Source organism: Nematostella vectensis, chromosome 4 (genome assembly GCF_932526225.1).
Source record: "Nematostella vectensis chromosome 4, jaNemVect1.1, whole genome shotgun sequence".
NCBI lineage: Eukaryota > Metazoa > Cnidaria > Anthozoa > Actiniaria > Edwardsiidae > Nematostella > Nematostella vectensis.
The window spans coordinates 6,091,012-6,108,150 of record NC_064037.1 but is presented as its reverse complement, the minus strand read 5'-3'; the positions used below and the strand labels follow the sequence as shown (position 1 = coordinate 6,108,150).

General features: G+C 38.3%; 2 protein-coding genes across 2 annotated transcripts; both read left to right on the top strand.

The window, feature by feature from the left end:
* The first annotated feature begins 1,253 nt into the window (after positions 1–1,253).
* Positions 1,254–8,417, top strand: LOC5509283 (lactadherin). Its single transcript, XM_032378248.2, has 5 exons — positions 1,254–1,665; positions 2,411–2,525; positions 4,369–4,529; positions 5,368–5,514; positions 8,215–8,417. Exons 1-5 carry the CDS (start codon positions 1,357–1,359, stop codon positions 8,359–8,361), a joined length of 879 nt encoding a protein of 292 aa, XP_032234139.2. The 5' UTR covers positions 1,254–1,356; the 3' UTR covers positions 8,362–8,417.
* Positions 8,418–10,195: 1,778 nt separating this feature from the next.
* Positions 10,196–16,907, top strand: LOC5509281 (ubiquitin recognition factor in ER-associated degradation protein 1). Its single transcript, XM_048726547.1, has 12 exons — positions 10,196–10,301; positions 10,498–10,612; positions 10,759–10,791; positions 10,964–11,085; positions 12,904–13,034; positions 13,253–13,325; positions 13,513–13,581; positions 14,327–14,398; positions 14,476–14,517; positions 14,942–15,036; positions 15,359–15,434; positions 16,469–16,907. The coding sequence occupies exons 1-12, from the start codon at positions 10,299–10,301 to the stop codon at positions 16,550–16,552; spliced, it is 915 nt and encodes a 304-aa protein (XP_048582504.1). The 5' UTR covers positions 10,196–10,298; the 3' UTR covers positions 16,553–16,907.
* The last annotated feature ends 232 nt before the right edge of the window (positions 16,908–17,139 follow it).

The window sequence follows — 17,139 nt, the reverse complement described above, 5'->3', positions numbered from 1 at the left end:
TCGTCCATACATAGCTATGCGTATGGATGCGTAGAGGAAAAATAGCAAGAAAAATATAAAGAAATAGTCCTGATTCGTACGATTGAGGTTAAATGGAAGTTTAGAGAATGGAAGTTTCGGCTAAAGGACTTTTTAGGGTAAAGGTGTAAACCGTCGAGCATCTAAGACAAAATAGAAAATAAGGAGGGAAGGGGGATCCTTAAACTCCTTTTTTGTAAATCGGACGCAAAGCGAATGAAAAGATCGACAAGTTGGCTGGGGGACCTGTTTGTAAAATTCTATACATTAGTAGAATTGTCCGCTTAAAAGAGGATGTTCAAATATTCAAGTATTTGTAAATAAAGGAAATAATACATACTAAATAAATTTAAAAAAAAACGATCTGTGTCTTATCCACTCAAAATTGATTGTCACTGCGATAAACTGCAAAAATCACTATCGACTACACAAAGGGCTAGAGTCTATTTATCCCACCCCAGGTAACGCCAGCCTTTGACATAACACACCCGTACTGTCGCACGAGAAGCACTAGAAATTCCCCTCCTTTAAATGCCTGTTTCATTAATCCTGCTTTAAAATTGAAAGTATGTAAAAAACATATGTCCGTGAATATATCTGAGTGCATTTTGAGGGGAGCGTTCGGAGAGCTAGACAGGACATATTCAGTGGATTTCGGTGTGGAATAAGCTTACTTTGCCAAACAATTTCGTAGTAAACGGCACAGCGACCGACTATATAGAAGCAAATAAGGACAAATTCTTTTGAGGTTTAAAAGCCGGAAAAACCTCCAATTCAACTTTTCAAATAATTCAGAGGTCTTAGGGAGTGTTCATTAAATACACCGAGGGGGAGCTACGAAAATTTCTAACCACCAAAAGGGGGGGCTCCAAAAAAAAAGTCCTCTAAGGGAAAAAGAAAGAAAATTTTTGGGCTCTATAAGGGGTTCTATAAGGCATCGAAAAAAAAAGTTTACACTGAAAGGAGGGCTCTGAAATTTAAAGGTGTCTTGAGTAAAAATCTTCCCTCCCCCCTCCCCTCGGTGTAATTAATGAACACTCCCTTAGGATTCTGAATATAATCTCATCCAATTTAATTTTCTAAAAATGGTTTTGACGAAGGGCGTGTGCCTTCCGTTGCCCTATTCAGAGGCTTCCGCAAGAGAGACCTCTTGGGTGCGGAAGCCAATCAGGCAATTAGTAGAACATGATAATGACTGGTTTACTTACTATAGCGCTGCAATAATTTGACAGGAAACATTTATTTCAACATTCTAATTGAAGAACGAGTCGCGTTGAAATACATTATACTAATAGATATTTAGGCCTTGGCCATAACTCAAATTTTGTCATACGAATTATGTGGCTTGTAGTACTTATTTTTGCTACCCCCGTGTCGGGTATTTGCGACTCCCAGTCACAGAAGTCTGTATTCTTAAACAAACTAGAGGGGAAAAAACTAAGTGCCAACGTGAGTAAAAGCATTCTCGTTTTTGATGAATTTTCATGTATACGCGAGTGCTTCCATCTTTTGGGGTCGTGCTTTTCAATCAACTTTAACAAAATCAAGAGGAAGGATGGTCTTTACTGGTGTCATCTTCTCGACGTTAAACAGCAAAAAGACGCTGCAGAAGTTAGTGACTCTGAGTACGTCTTCATAAAAATAAAGGTAAAACGCCACTGAATGTAAGACTTTATTAAAGTCCTTTAAAAAGACCACATTTGATGCCTTAAAAAACATCATAAAAGCATCTTACATAAGCGACTTGAATTAAAGTTTTTCAAGATTTCTAGTTGTCGAGGCCTCGCGTAAGAAAGCAAAAACATACAAATAAGACATGCATGACTATTCCACACGTTTAGAAAACGAGACTGCCCGACCCCTGCGAGAGTTTGGGAATCGGCGAGCAATTCATGTAACGGCTTCATTTTAGGAAACCATAGAGTGCCCTGGTTAACCGCAAATACAAATGTAAGCAAGAGTTCGCTTCCCTCTGATGGCATATCCAAAAAGGTGATGAAAATGAACATTTTGACAGCTACATCACGGAAGTCACGGTAAAAATAAAATAAACGTTGGAATAAATATTCTGAAAAATGTTCCGTCTGGAAGTGGCCAAACTACAATGTTTTTATGGGGAGTTCTTGAAATTTGAAAGATTTTTTCTATCCCGAAATTTTCTAGGGGGTGGGGGAGGGCAGGGAGTACGACCTTTATTCTGGAATCACACAATGTAGAAATCTATTTTAAGACATTCGTGTAATATGAACAGCAACCCCCTCCCACCACACGCAATTAAAAAAAAAGGAGAAATAAAAGAAGAAATTCCTGAGATTTCTTTCACGCATGATGTGATGATCTCGTGGAGCCAAAAATGTATAATAAGTAATCGTTTTGTTTGCCCCCTTTCCAGACTGCCTGTGACACGACTGATTGTCTCAATGGAGGAACGTGCCAATTGAACTACGAGAATAGCACTGCAAAGTGCGCCTGTTTGTCAGACTACACAGGAAACAGATGCCAAATAAGTAAATATCATTGAATACCTTATGAGCAGGGGCTGATCAAGGAGTTCAAATTGGAGGGAGAGGGAGGGGGAAAAACTAAAGATTTTAAGGGCGACCGGGATTTGTTCTGCTGTGGATTTCTTAAAAACAAACAGTCATAATTAGACATAGATAACAAATTTTAGGGTTCATTAGACATAGCTAACCAATTTCAGAGTTCATTAGAAATAGATAACAAATTTTAGGGTTCATTAGACATAGATAACAAATTCTAGGGTTCATTAGACATAGATAACAAATTTTAGGGTTCATTAGACATAGCTAACAAATTTTAGGGTTCATTAGAAATAGATAACAAATTTTAGGGTTCATTAGACATAGATAACAAATTCTAGGGTTCATTAGACATAGATAACCAATTTCAGGGTTCATTAGAAATAGATAACAAATTTTAAGGTTCATTAGACATAGATAACAAGGTAACAAATTTTAGGGTTCATTAGAAATAGATAACAAATTTTAAGGTTCATTAGACATAGATAACAAACTTTAGGGTTCATTAGACATAGATAAATTTTAGGGTTCATCAGAAATAGATAACAAATTTTAGGGTTAATAACACATAGATAACAAACTTTAAGGTTCATTAGACATAGATAACTATTTCAGGGTTCATTAGAAATAGATAACAAATTTTAAGGTTCATTAGACATAGATAACAAGGTAACAAATTTTAGGGTTCATTAGACATAGCTAACAAATTTTAGGGTTCATTAGACATAGATAACAAATTTTAGGGTTCATTAGAAATAGATAACAAATTTTAGGGTTAATAACACATAGATAACAAACTTTAAGGTTCATTAGACATAGATAACTAATTTAAGGGTTTATTAGAAATAGATAACAAATTTTAGGGTTCATTAGACATAGATAACAAATTCTAGGGTTCATTAGACATAGATAACAAATTTTAGGGTTCATTAGACATAGCTAACAAATTTTAGGGTTCATTAGAAATAGATAACAAATTTTAGGGTTCATTAGACATAGATAACAAATTCTAGGGTTCATTAGACATAGATAACCAATTTCAGGGTTCATTAGACATAGATAACCAATTTCAGGGTTCATTAGAAATAGATAACAAATTTTAAGGTTAATTAGACATAGATAACAAACTTTAAGGTTCATTAGACATAGATAACTATTTTAAGGTTCATTAGACATGGATAACTAATTTAAGGGTTTATTAGAAATAGATAACACATTTTAGGGTTAATTACACATAGATAACAAATTTTAACGGTCATTAGACATATGTTCATTAGACATAGATAACAAATTTTAAGGTTCTTTAGACATACATATAAAATTTTAGGGTTCATTAGACATAGATAACACATTTTAGGGTTCACCATTGAAAAAAATGATTTAAGGTATCGCGTGATTTGTCAGGCTAGTATTTGCAGACATTAACCTGTATCGTGGTATCATCTGCATACTTAGTTATATGTGTCTCTGGATTATTACGAATAGAAAGGTCGTTGATAAAAAGGTAAAATAAATACGGACCACTTACACTTCTTGGCATGTGCCCTTATCTACACTGGCCCAATCCAGAACTTTTCCTCTGCACACAAGACGTTGTGTTCGTCCTTTCAGACAGCTAAGATACCCATTAACGGGATACTGGTTCATTTTCAGATATTTAAGTTTTCGACTAAGAAGAAAATGATCAGCGTTTTTGAAAGCCTTTGAAAAGTCCATCGCGCTGCTATAAATGATATGCTTTCGAATGAAAGAAAACAATAAATAACAAAGGTGCGACCGATGATCATGGGGTCTGTGACTTTTTTCCCAGACTGCACTACCGCCCTTGGAATGGAGGATAAGGGGATCCCAGACTCGCAGATCAGCGCCTCGTCGGAGAGAACTGTTTATCACGCCGCGCGGTTTGGACGACTTCATCAGGAGTGGGCTGAAGGACTGACCGTGGGAGCGTGGTCACCAGTCTCCGATCAAGTAAGGTCGGGTGGTCGGTCAGGCAGTAGGGTCCTTAAGCAAAGACGACGGCAACGTGGACGACGATGGCAGAAAACAATGGGATTTTATTCAGAATGCAATAGCAGCACGCGAAAATGCGTTACATTTCATCCATATTCCATAAAACCACGACGTGAAAACTCCAATTTTTCACGGTCAACTGAGAACGCGGACGTTCTACTGTAAACTCTTCTAACCATGTTAGCTCCTGAAAAAATAATGACCTTCGTTTATTTTTATCTATCTCTGTCTATTATGTTTTGCTTATTCCATTGCAATTAAATTATAATTGATCGCCAAGCGCGAAAACATATTTTTGGATCTCGTTGTACTAGCCGTTGTCGTCGTCCTTGCTTAAGGTACCTAGTGGCAACGCTGACTCGCGAGTATCTGAGACAATATAATTCGTGAGTCAGTAGGGCACACAGGCATTTAGGCAAGCAGATAATGACGGACGGAAAATGGATGCAGGCTTGATAATGATATTTATTATTATTATCATTATCGTCATTATTATTATTGTTATTATCATAATCATCATCATGATTATTATTATCGTCAATTATTTATCGATATTGTTGTTCTTGTTATTATTATCATTATTATCATCATCCTTATTGTTATTATCATCATCATGACTATTATTATCGTAAATAATCATTAATCATCGTCATGGTCGTCGTTGTCGTTGTTGTTATTATTATTATTATTATTATTATTATTATTATTATTATTATTATTATTATTATTATTATTATTATTATTATTATTATTATTATTATTATTATTATTATTATTATTATTATTTACGATGCAGTTGGGAGAATATCTACAAGTAGACCTCATGAGAGCCACTCGTATTACGGGAGTCGCAACACAAGGCCGTGGAGGGAGTTATCTTTTCGTGAGACGCTACCAGCTGAAGCACAGTTTGGATGGCACATCCTGGAATGTGTACCCAAAGGTAACACTAGCGATCCTTTTTTTATTTCATGTTTTCCTGGAAAAATGGGTGGGTGTGAACTACAAAAAGAGAACAAAATCCTCCTCTATTAATACTAGATTATTAACAATTTACAGCATTGGTTGAGCTCTAAAAGATACCAATCTAAATGAGCAGATAGACAACGAGTATTGTCGTACCATGGGACAATGAAATGAATTCTTCTAAACATCGAGGGCGGCAAGAATACCACAGTCACGCAGCCTGACATAATCGATTACTAATAATTATGCTACATCCCGTGATTGAAGTACCGCAAGACAAACATCACGCAGACATCATAGCGTCTCACGCAGACATCATAGCGTCTCACGCAGTCCTCGGGGACCCAGGGCGTCGCTGAGATCGGGCAAACAGGAAGCGCGCGAAAAAGAAAGAGCACTTTCTCGCGCTGCGCTTTCTGTGTGCCCGATCTCCGCGACGCCCTGGGTCCCCGAGGATGCGTCTCACGCAAACATAGCGTCTCAAGCAGCCTGACATAATTGATGACTAATAATTGCTATTTCCCGTGATAGAAGTACCCGAAGACAATAAAAAAAGTAAGCAATGTTTCAGGGGGAGGCAAAGAGATGGTCAGGTGGTATGAATTTCTGTAATCTCCGTATAGGAACTGTGCGGTACCAAACGGCCAATAATGCACTTTTTTGTTTAACATATTTTTAAAGATTTCATGTTAAGCTTTTGATAATGTATAACATAGCTTATTAAATAAAAGGACAGTTGTTTTTTGCTTCTTCCGATATACCATGCCCAGAATAGGAACGGGGTTGCGTTTTTTTATCTTTTTCCCGGAGGTGAGTAAAGAGTTAAAATCCTGGCAACGTGCCTGCTAGGCCTGCCTAAGACCCTCACCTGGAGTATCCTGTGCAATTCAAGATCGTAAGTGCTGTTATTTTTTTATGGTTACCCTGTGGTATGTGTTGCCATGAAACGTCAAGACTACATGCGTTGCACAGCTCCGTGGGCAAATCCTGGCTATGGACTGCATTACCATTACTGCTGCGTAGAGACGATATGAAAAAATGATAATGCCATAAAAAGTGCTGATAGTAAATGTAAACAATGAAAAAAAATTCGAGGACATGGCCGAGAATCGAACCTGGTCCAGATCGGGTAAAATGAAAAAAAAAATAGACCATACTTCCAGACATGCGCTGAAACACCGTATGGCAGCTAAAGCTTTACGGCTAGGCTGAAGATTTCGGCCCCAGCATGCTATCTAGCGTACTGTACAACACAAAGGGACCTAAGGTACCCGCGTATTAATGGGGAAGCAATAACCAGGATCCCAAGCCTGTCTTAGTCGGTTACGCCACGCACAGCTCGCTGAGACGTACACTGGAAAATATCGGAGTCTTTTTCACGCTTGCTTCTCTTGGGAATAGGTGTGTTGCTATAGTAGTGTAGTGATATTGTCATCATATGCAGCACACTACGACCTAGGTCTACTGTATTTGTACTTCTTTGTCCAGTCACAAACGTGCATATTTTTGGTGCCCAGAACAACAAAAGCAAGTTAAAATGAACGCAATCTAAGATGTTTTGTGTTCTTAGGTTTTAAAAATACTGTTATTAAACCTCTCGTAAGCTACTCTCCTCGGATTTCTTAGGAGTATTTCAGATTCCTTGAGTTCCTTGGCACAGGCATTAGGTGTGGAGTCTCAAATCTGAAAATAGCGGCCAAAAATCATAAATCGTGCGATTTCAAGTGAAGAGTCTCACACTCTGTAACGACGCACTTTAAAATAAAAAAAAAGCTGACGGACTTTGTTATAAAATCTAACGCACCCAAGAATTTTCATCGTAGTATTTGCTAATAAATAGTTTACATAATAGTTTAAATAGTCATTGTTTACATTGAAGATTTTGAACAAGTCCGTATTCCTTGCTCACCCTCGTTCCCTTTTGCTCATCCCTTTTCAGGGATTTCTTAATTTGTATTTACTCAATACAAACTTAATGTTTACTACGTTATTCAATATTGAGATAAAGGAACTCCCGAGATAAAGGATATCCCGAGAGCAATGAAGAATTCTAATGGAATAAAGCGAAGTACCGCGCACAGGCTCACCGTTTCAGCCCGCCGGTACAAACAAACAAACAAACAAACACAAACAAACAACACAAACAAACAATCAAAAACAAACAACACAAACAAACAACCCCGTCCTTCTTCTAGGCAGCATATGTCTTCTGTTTGGTTTACATCAGAGAATCACTAACAACATATATAATTAATGTAATTTCGAATAAGTGCCTTCCCCGAATAAGCCCCCCATCCCCCGTACCTTCTCCGCATATGTGTTTTAGCCCTCGCGACACAATGTCATATAACGTCTTAGATGCCATATATGATATGATATTATATGACATGATGTCCTTCTTATGTGTCTTAAGCAAAAATACAAAAAGCACTTTATGGAAACCTGTTATATTCTTATGGAGGGAGGGTAGGGGCTCGATAGAGAAAGGGGGCCTGGGGGGGGCAGGGTGACTTGTTGGAAACGGACATACAAGAGACGGGGGGGACTTGTTTGAAAACGGACTTAAAAGAGATGGGAGGCAGGAGGACTTGTTGGAAAACGGACTTAAAAGAGATGGGGGACTTGATAAAGTCAAGTTTTTTAATATAAAAACCGATTTTAGTTTTCAATTTTTCAGGAGCTTGTTGGCAACACGGAACAGTATGCTGTTGTAAGAAACTTCCTTTCCGAGGTTTTCACGGCGAGATTTGTTCGGTTCTGTCCGACGATATGGGAACATATCATATGTATGAGAGTCGAGGTCTACGGATGCGTCGAAGAATAATAGAATAAAATAGGATACGTCGAAGAAAAATAGAATAAAATAGCTGTTAATGCTAATGTCTAGCCATCAGCCCATGCCTTTGAGAGAGTTAGCATATATCCCTACACGAATAAACCATGCCTCTGAGAGAGTTAGCATATATCCCTACACGAATAAACCATGCCTCTGAGAGCGTTAGCATATATCCCTACACGAATAAACCATGCCTCTGAGAGCGTTAGCATATATCCCTACACGAATAAACCATGCCTCTGAGAGCGTTAGCATATATCCCTACACGAATAAACCATGCCTCTGAGAGCGTTAGCATATATCCCTACACGAATAAACCATGCCTCTGAGAGCGTTAGCTATATCCCTACACGAATAAACCATGCCTCTGAGAGCGTTAGCATATATCCCTACACGAATAAACCATGCCTCTGAGAGCGTTAGCATATATCCCTACACGAATAAACCATGCCTCTGAGAGCGTTAGCATATATCCCTACACGAATAAACCATGCCTCTGAGAGCGTTAGCATATATCCCTACAAGAATAAACCATGCCTCTGAGAGCGTTAGCATATATCCCTATACGAATAAATCATGCCTCTGAGAGCGTTAGCAAATCCCTACACTACCTAAACCCATGTATAACCGATTTCAAATTCTTGTAAAATACTTAAGTGTGTTTTGCTATTGACTCAGAGCTCATTCGGACTCGAATATTTGTTTATTATTTATCCTATATCACTGTTTTCTTACCTTTAAATTTAAGTGGGTATGTGCAACATCTTTTATCAGAATAATACGTGCACGTTTAAGCATAGATAGTGTGTAGAAATCACTTTGTATTTAATAATCAATTGTATGATGTAATACTCTGGAATACTGTAATATATAAAGGACATATTAAGAAATATGTTGTATCGTTTATCCACAATCGACACTAAACCTGTTTTTGCAAGGAACACTTGAACCAGAACAAATGACGTAAATGATATAACGCCCCTACCCTTAGCTGACAAGTTTGTATTGAACACCCCTTTCTAACAAAACGCCCCCCCCCCCCCCCCCCTTCCCTAAATCCCAGCTCAAAAACAAACGACATAGGCATTCCGGTATTTGCCTTCTTGCTTAAACTGATGAGCTTGACTTCTATTGGGTGAAACTTGCTCAATGTCAAGAAACACTATAATTTAGCAATCATTTAATGTGATCCTGACTAAAATAATTACTAATTTAGAAACCCGGTCCACTTGGGTTTGTTTTATTTTTATAGTTTAAAATGAACGCCCCTCTAATAAACGCCTCCTATCTATTGAATGCGCCCCCCTACCCCTACTGCGACAATCGAAATTTAATAAACGCCCCGGCGATTATTTGCGGTAAGCCAATAAGTGATGGACGGCACATTAGCCAACCACCAGAGGGAAACGTACAAGCCAATATATACCTCATCTGTACGTTGAAAGGGATGTTTTCCTACATGCAATTTTATCATTGAAAGCTTGTCTCGTTATGCACTGACGGATCTAGGGGGAGGGTTTAGGGGGCTAGCCACACCCCCCTTTTGGGCTGCCAGAAAGCCATAAGTAACAAAAATAATATTACCCCTCCCCACTTTGTCACTGAGCCAAACCCCCCTTATTTAGCCAAGCTAGATCCGCCCCTTTTATGGTTCTGTTAGGATTTGTCCGTGGCCTAACACACACTTTATCTATAGCTTTCTCGATTAAGCGCCTAGGTTAGGAAAAATCAACAATGATACTCTCTTGGAAAAATTAAATTAGCGCCGTGGCTAGGGGAGGCGAGGGGAGGGGAGGCTCAACTATGAGAAAATTACGTACCAGTTTCTTCTCACGCTGTAGGAAGGCCAGGCTGCTTTTGGAAAATGGCTGACTAAGTTGATCTGAAAACACACGAGAGAAAACAACAAGGAAAAAGGTTCAGAAATGGTATGTTTTTTATGTGTAAGCTCACTTGTGTAAAGAAATGTTTTCATGTCTTTTTACTTTAGGTAAGAAAATCGCAATATAGACCCGTGTATTTCGGCAGCTATAAACGTTTGCCATTATTTTGTTGTCATTCATTTGTCCCGATGCTCTTCTTTTCTCACTAAATGAGATCTTCTTATATTTTCAATGTGAATAGTTTGGCTTCAACATGTTCGAGCCGATGCCAAGGGTCTTCAAGACTCAGTATCGCTGCTACTCAGTGGCCATGCTTCCAGGGAATGAAAGAAAAGACGTAGAAAGAGGAGGAAAGAGTAAGCGATATTCCGCCATTCAATATCCAACAAGGATAAAATATATATGATGTTGCTGTACTTTGAAGATAGTACTGTTTTGACAAGGATTCGTCTCTAATTAACTAAAATTAGATTACTAAAATTTATAATTTCACTTTTCCCAGTTATCATGCCACCATCAGCACTGGATCAGCTAAGTATGTTTGACATTTTCGTTAAAATCAGCGTTTTATATGGAAATTTTAAACAAATGTTGATCAGGGGCAGATCTAGCTTTCTGCCAGGGGGGGGGGGGGGGGTGGGGAGGGGGGTTTGACCCAAGCAATGATCACAAATGAAATTGCATGTCTACATTTTACTGCTCAACAGCGAGGTTGAATATAGTGTACCCTATGCTTTTCAAACTGACAAACAACCGAATAGACAGATCAACCCACTGTGGTGTCCTGGAATTTGTAGCCGACGAAGGGAAGATCTATCTTCCGCACTGGGTGAGTGGAACATATGATTGATCAGCGAGTTGATCGGTTAGTCATTAATTTCCGTAGATCCAATGTTTCTGTAATGTCTGTAGATTATGGTCAATAGTGTTTTGTTTTTGTTTTGAATATATTCAAAACTCTTATCATTTTTTTAAAATACAACTTTCCCTGTATAATTTTGATCTTAGCAATTACAATTTTGGGATGGATTGAAATTCAACTTGATCTATGTAGGTTTAATTCTGTATTGCATAGGGTTTTGTAGCCTATGAAACCATGTACACAAGTCAGAACTACTGGCTTTAATAATTAGTTTTCCCTAACTGTGAGAATATAGCTCCATCTGGAGTACATTTGTGACGACTCACGCGAAAACTCGCGCCCGTTTTGCAGAAAGCTTGCAGCCTTCTCGTGGAATGCTCACGCTTTTCTCGCGGAATGCTCGCGCCTTAATAACGGAAAGCTCGCACCCATCTCGCGGAACGCTCGCGCCTAAATAACGGAAAGCTCGCGCCTTTCTCGTAGAACGCTCACGCCTTAACAACGGGAAGCCTCGCGACTTGCTAAACACACCTCGCGGGTCGTATCTCATAAATGACACGGAATAGCGACCAGCAGTTTGATCCTTAGTCAACTCCGATTTTTCGAAAGGACGATTTTTTTTTACCCAGCACGGAGCGACGATTTTGTCTAGAATTTGTGTCGTTACGGCTTTTTTTAGAAGAGTACCCAAGCTCCTTGACAAACTTTCACAGATTGTACTCTCTCTCGAATTGTAAATACATACGAAATAGTTAGTCTGGCAATTTAAGGACAATTTTGTGTAAGTTACTAGAGATAAGTAGTGTATTCGGGGAATAAGGACGACAGTTTTTGACATGAACTCTTACATCGCTACATTGCTCAATTAGATAGAGCCGAACGCAAACCAAAGAAGCGTCATTGTTCGAGTGTCTTTGTTGGAGAACAACGATATGTTTATATGTCGGCGGCGAATAAATCACACCGGTTTACCTTCGCTCAAAAAATCGTGTATCAAATAGATACCACAAAAAAGATTGTCACAATCGCTACTCATTGCCCCAGCCGAAAGTATATTGCTTCTAGAGAACCAACCAAGGCTTCGAGCAAAAAAACTTCCGACTGATGTCAAACTGTCGGAGTCTATATCCCTCAAAAGGCGATTGGTAATAGCGCTGTTGTCTTGATGTAGCATCGTAGCGACTTTGCCGTTCAATTCCCTTGCTAGCACTTGAGATCTCAACGAAACCAAACTCAGATACTTGCTTACTTGTTTACTTCTATCCTAAGAGAGGCTTTTTCTAAGGTATAGACCTCAGAAGATGTCTATCACGTTTCACCGTATTTGGAAATCGAAAGATTCAGCCGTTTTGCTGATTGTTACGTTATGTGCTCGCGACTCAACAACGAAAGGCTCGCGCCTGTTTTGCAAAAGCTCGCGCCTGACTCGCGGAACTCTCGCGCCTATCTCGCAGAACGTTCGCATCTATGCTCGCGCCCGTTTCGTGGGTTAATTCACGGAATTGAGAAGCTCTAAGGTACGTTTGTTATTCTCTCGTGTAATCAGAAACTCTCTCATAAGCACATTCAGTGTTTTCCCTCTCTTTGAAGGGAGCAGTCCTTATAAGGTTACAAGACTTATAACCCTTAGATTTGAGTGGAAGTAAGGCTTAGTAATCCACTTCCAATACATAATTAAGAAGAATTTTTGTTATTTACTCCCTACTGAACATGGGTTCCTTGCTTTCTTTCTGACACTTAATAAGTGATAATTATTAAAGGAATTATTCTTCTTTATAATTTCAGATGATGCGCAATATGCTTCTTGATGAAGGAGGACTTCTACAAGTTGAAAGCGCATCCTTGCCAGTAGCATCATTTGCCAAATTCCAGCCACAGTCCGTCGATTTCTTGGACATCACCAATCCTAAAGCTGTGTATCCTTTAATAATCAATAAAAAAAACCTTAGATGTTTTAAAAGAAAAAAATTTAACATTTTAAAAATAATTTCAAAGTTTAGTCAAATAAGGTCTGATTGTACCAGATATCTTGTTGGTAACAGATCAAGTTTATGTAGACATAATTTTGGCAGCAAATCAATATATTGTCAGATCCTTCAAACGTATGCACTCAGTTTCTCTTAACTCTTTATAGCCTAGAAAATGCCTTGAGATCCTTTGCTTGCTTGACAACCGGTGATATCATAGCCATCAAATATAATGACAAGGTATTCTTTTATTTTATTATACATGTTCTTTGTCTTGTTGGCCAGAAGAGGTTAATAATATTTCCTTTTTGACCAGCTTTTTAAGTTTCGGTACTGAAAATGTTGAAATAGTTTAGGTATGTACTGTACTGTAGTTCTAGTTACTGCTTCATATTTTGACTGCTGTTCTTTGTTTCTTTCTCCCCAGATATATGAATTTCTCGTCATGGAAACCAAACCAGGAAAGGCTGTATCTATCATAGAATGCGACATGCAGGTACTGTATGGTTTGATTTAATCTCACACCTTAAATGCTGTCAGGTTAGCTAGAAAGCATCTTTAAAATTTGTTAGTTGAAGTCAGGTAAGATACCCTTGAACATTATTCCCTAGCTCAACCATACCTGTCAACCTCTGAAAATCTCAAGGCTTGATAATTTTTTTGGGGGGAGGGGGAGGGTATATTCATTTTTCAGGTTAGCTAGAAAGCATCTTTAAAATTTGTTAGTTGAAGTCAGGTAAGATACCCTTGAACATTATTCCCTAGCTCAACCATACCTGTCAACCTCTGAAAATCTCAAGGCTTGATAATTTTTTTGGGGGGAGGGGGAGGGTATATTCATTTTTTGGGGAGTGGTGGGTTTAGCCTTGCAGGCGTTTGCAGTATAGAAAGCTCTCACAAACAAATCCACTTATTGTTCTCACGATGGTGTTAGATTTATTGTGCTACGCAAAGGAATTATTGTTTAAAATATTTTTAATAATAGAAAATAGGCAAAATGACAATTTTCTATAGAATAATTTTTCGGATGCGATAAAAATCACTAAAAAGCGGGATATTTGGTGCTCAATGTGGAAGAGTGGGAGAAGGGGTCCAAAATCTTGAGACTCCCGAGAGTTAAGAGTTGACAGGTATGCTCAGGTCACGTGTCCATGCCAATCAAATTAAGAAGATATTTTAGAGCTTAAGTGGAATGTCATTTTCCTCAAGCAATTCTTTAATATTCCTTTTATGGTGATTAGGTGGAGTTTGCAGCACCGGTTGGCTATGTTGAGCCCAAGAGACAACAGCAACAAGTGAAAAAAATGGAAGAGGTAGGATTTAATAATCACACAAAAACTCCATTGACCCTTAATTATATGTCAGTTTAAACAGAAGCTTGTGTTTGCAGGAATCTGAAGAACCTCACCCTGCTGCTCAGGTTACTAAACTGGTGAGCTGAAAAATGCAACTAAAACTATTGTCTTTATCATAACAGCCAGAGAGGGCTAGGGGGCATTTGCCTTCTACTTTAGAGAGTGGATGTTTTTTAGAATGAGTTTGCAATGAACATGTATCAAGTGGTTTTCAAAATACTTTTTCGAAATACTTTTTAGTTTATTTAGTACTAATACACTGTAATGTCTTTGTTCTCTTTTGTTCTGGCTTGACTATTGCATGGGATTTTGAATTTTTTTAAACTATAATTTGTATTCATTTTAGTGGTACTTTATGTCAAACCCAGGTCCCCCCTACCACCACCAACCACCCCCCCCACACACACACACACCTCCCGTCTCCCTCTGTCCTACTACACTAGTTTAGTTACATCAAGTAGATTTGTGATGATTTTGAAACATAATGCAATTGTATTGCAGGCTTTCACTGGTGAAGGTTTCCGTCTAGATGGAAAGAAGAAGAAGATGAATGTCTCTTCTGAACCAGTACCATTAGAGCCAGTGGTCATCAAGCGGTGAGCCTTAAAAGTAGGACAGAGAGTGAGTAAAAAGTAGGACAGAGAAGAGGCTTTGCCCATTAAATGGGGCTTACAAACATTGATTGTATTAGTGTGGATGCCTTCCTCTTACTAATGGTATTGTTCTTCAGGGGTGGATGTAGGGGCCGATCTAGGCTCCCCTATTTTTCAGATATTTTGGTTAAAACATAACAAGAAATACAAGGAAATCCACAGAAGAACAATAAATCTGGCCCCTTGTAAAGTTTTTTAAATAGTGCTTGGGATTATTTTTCACTGTGCCAGTGAGTGGATATAATTATAATCCTTTTTTTACCAGAGGTATTCCTAACTATGACTACAAAAAAGGAAAGATTACATTCAAGAGAAACTTTTACAAACCAAGCAATTCTCAGGTATGGTAAAAGAAATGCTTAATGCAGGGCTGGATCCAGAATTTCCTGAAGGAGGGGGGGGGGGGGACTATCCTGAGGGGGGTACCAATTTAAAGTTCTTAAAACCTTTCACTTATATCAATCTAGCCAAAACAAAGCATAGATAAACTTTCAAATTCTGAAAAGGGAATTGAATTTGATTAAAATTTTCTACAGATCTTTGAAAATTCTCCTGGCCGCGCGAAAGGAGATTGAATCGAGTGAATAATTCCAAGTTTTGGCGGGAAAATCTGAAACAACGTATTTTTCTTAAATCTGTTAAAATTCAGAGATGGCAATACCACAAATAAATAAATTGGCGAAATGTTTTCTATTGCAATGCTACCCACAATAAAGCAAAGAATAATTTGAAGTCGAGAATTGTATGCGAAAAAAGAAAATATCGTTTTGTTGTTTTGTTGTAGGTTTCAAAAACAGCGCGTGCTCGTGAGAATGTCGCCATTCTTGATTGCGAATGCAGCGCACAATGCAAAAACATTTCAAAGACTAAAAAATATCTGCTAAATTTTGCAGATTTGTTTCCTAAAGTTAAATAATCATTTGACTATCAGGTTGAGATAAAAGATGACGGTAAAAGTTGTAACCACACAACGCTCTTCAGCAATAACTAAGAAGACATGAAGACGGGAACCGGTTTAGCGGGCGCATATGTTTTCTCATGGTTGACATCTCGATCTACGTCACAAATGGCTGGACCCGGGCCTTTCAGTTCATGGCCTTTTTTCCGAAGGTTGACCAAAATACCTCAATATTACAGATTTGAGTTATTCGTGCGAACGCGTGTTTTATAGGGTCCATAAGAACCACATATCATTTGGAAGATGAAAATATAAAGAATTGACAAAGTCTATCAATTCTGAAAGGTTATATGGACTTTAAACATATGGGGCTCCTCCCATGTTGTAGCATTCACAATTATAGATGGTGGCCAGTGTTGGGTTCATTCTGAAAATAGAGAGTGCATGTCTCCTAATTTAAATCTTATTTCCTTTCAGACAAAGGAAACACCTCAGCCTGAATTTGAAGCTTTCAAGGGTGAAGGGAAGACTCTAAGACAAAAACGAAAAAATCGACCTTAAGCCAGTTGCAAGGCTTAAGGTACCAGTTATTATGTTTCCACGTTGTACTTATGAACTACACCAAGGGACAGGTTCAAGCTATTTCAAAGTGAGGGATAGACATGGAAAGACATTCAACTAAAACTTTTAAGGACCAGACCAGGTCCAGGTACTCTAAGTGTTGAAGAAAAATCAATCAGCATCAATAAGAAAATATATGAATGTTCTAGAAAAAAACCTTTGCAAAGACACTTCATGCTTAATAGCAAGTGCTTCATGGTTCAAACTTAAACCTACTTTTTATCATGGAATTATCCTTTAATTATTCTCTATAAAAATGATGTAAAGAATTTAAAAGGAAAGTATAAATCAAGAATGCTTGTCCGCTACATTTTGGCCTATAGCAAGGGTTAGGAGATAGTGAGTGTTCATCCTTCCCAAATGATAAACACAGAAATTGTCCCTGTAATTTAATTTTCTGTGCGACCGGTCCCTTTGATTCCTTTCCCCCTTACGCAGGAATCCCGAAACTCCAAAGAGCCAGCTAACCCCTGTCTAAACCCTTGCGCCCCACCATCAGGTCCATAACCAAGAGGAGGGGGAATCAT

What these genes read in the sequence shown, in the direction of transcription:
- LOC5509283 (XM_032378248.2), top strand. Translation starts at nt 1,357, where the DNA reads ATGTGGCTTGTAGTACTTATTTTTGCTACCCCCGTGTCGGGTATTTGC. An exon ending in ACGTCTTCATAAAAATAAAG is followed by an intron (nt 1,666 to 2,410) that starts GTAAAACGCCAC and finishes CCCCCTTTCCAG; the next exon opens with ACTGCCTGTGACACGACTGA. An exon ending in AGGAAACAGATGCCAAATAA is followed by an intron (nt 2,526 to 4,368) that starts GTAAATATCATT and finishes CTTTTTTCCCAG; the next exon opens with ACTGCACTACCGCCCTTGGA.
- LOC5509281 (XM_048726547.1), top strand. An exon ending in CGTAGAAAGAGGAGGAAAGA is followed by an intron (nt 10,613 to 10,758) that starts GTAAGCGATATT and finishes CACTTTTCCCAG; the next exon opens with TTATCATGCCACCATCAGCA. An exon ending in CTGCTCAGGTTACTAAACTG is followed by an intron (nt 14,518 to 14,941) that starts GTGAGCTGAAAA and finishes ATTGTATTGCAG; the next exon opens with GCTTTCACTGGTGAAGGTTT.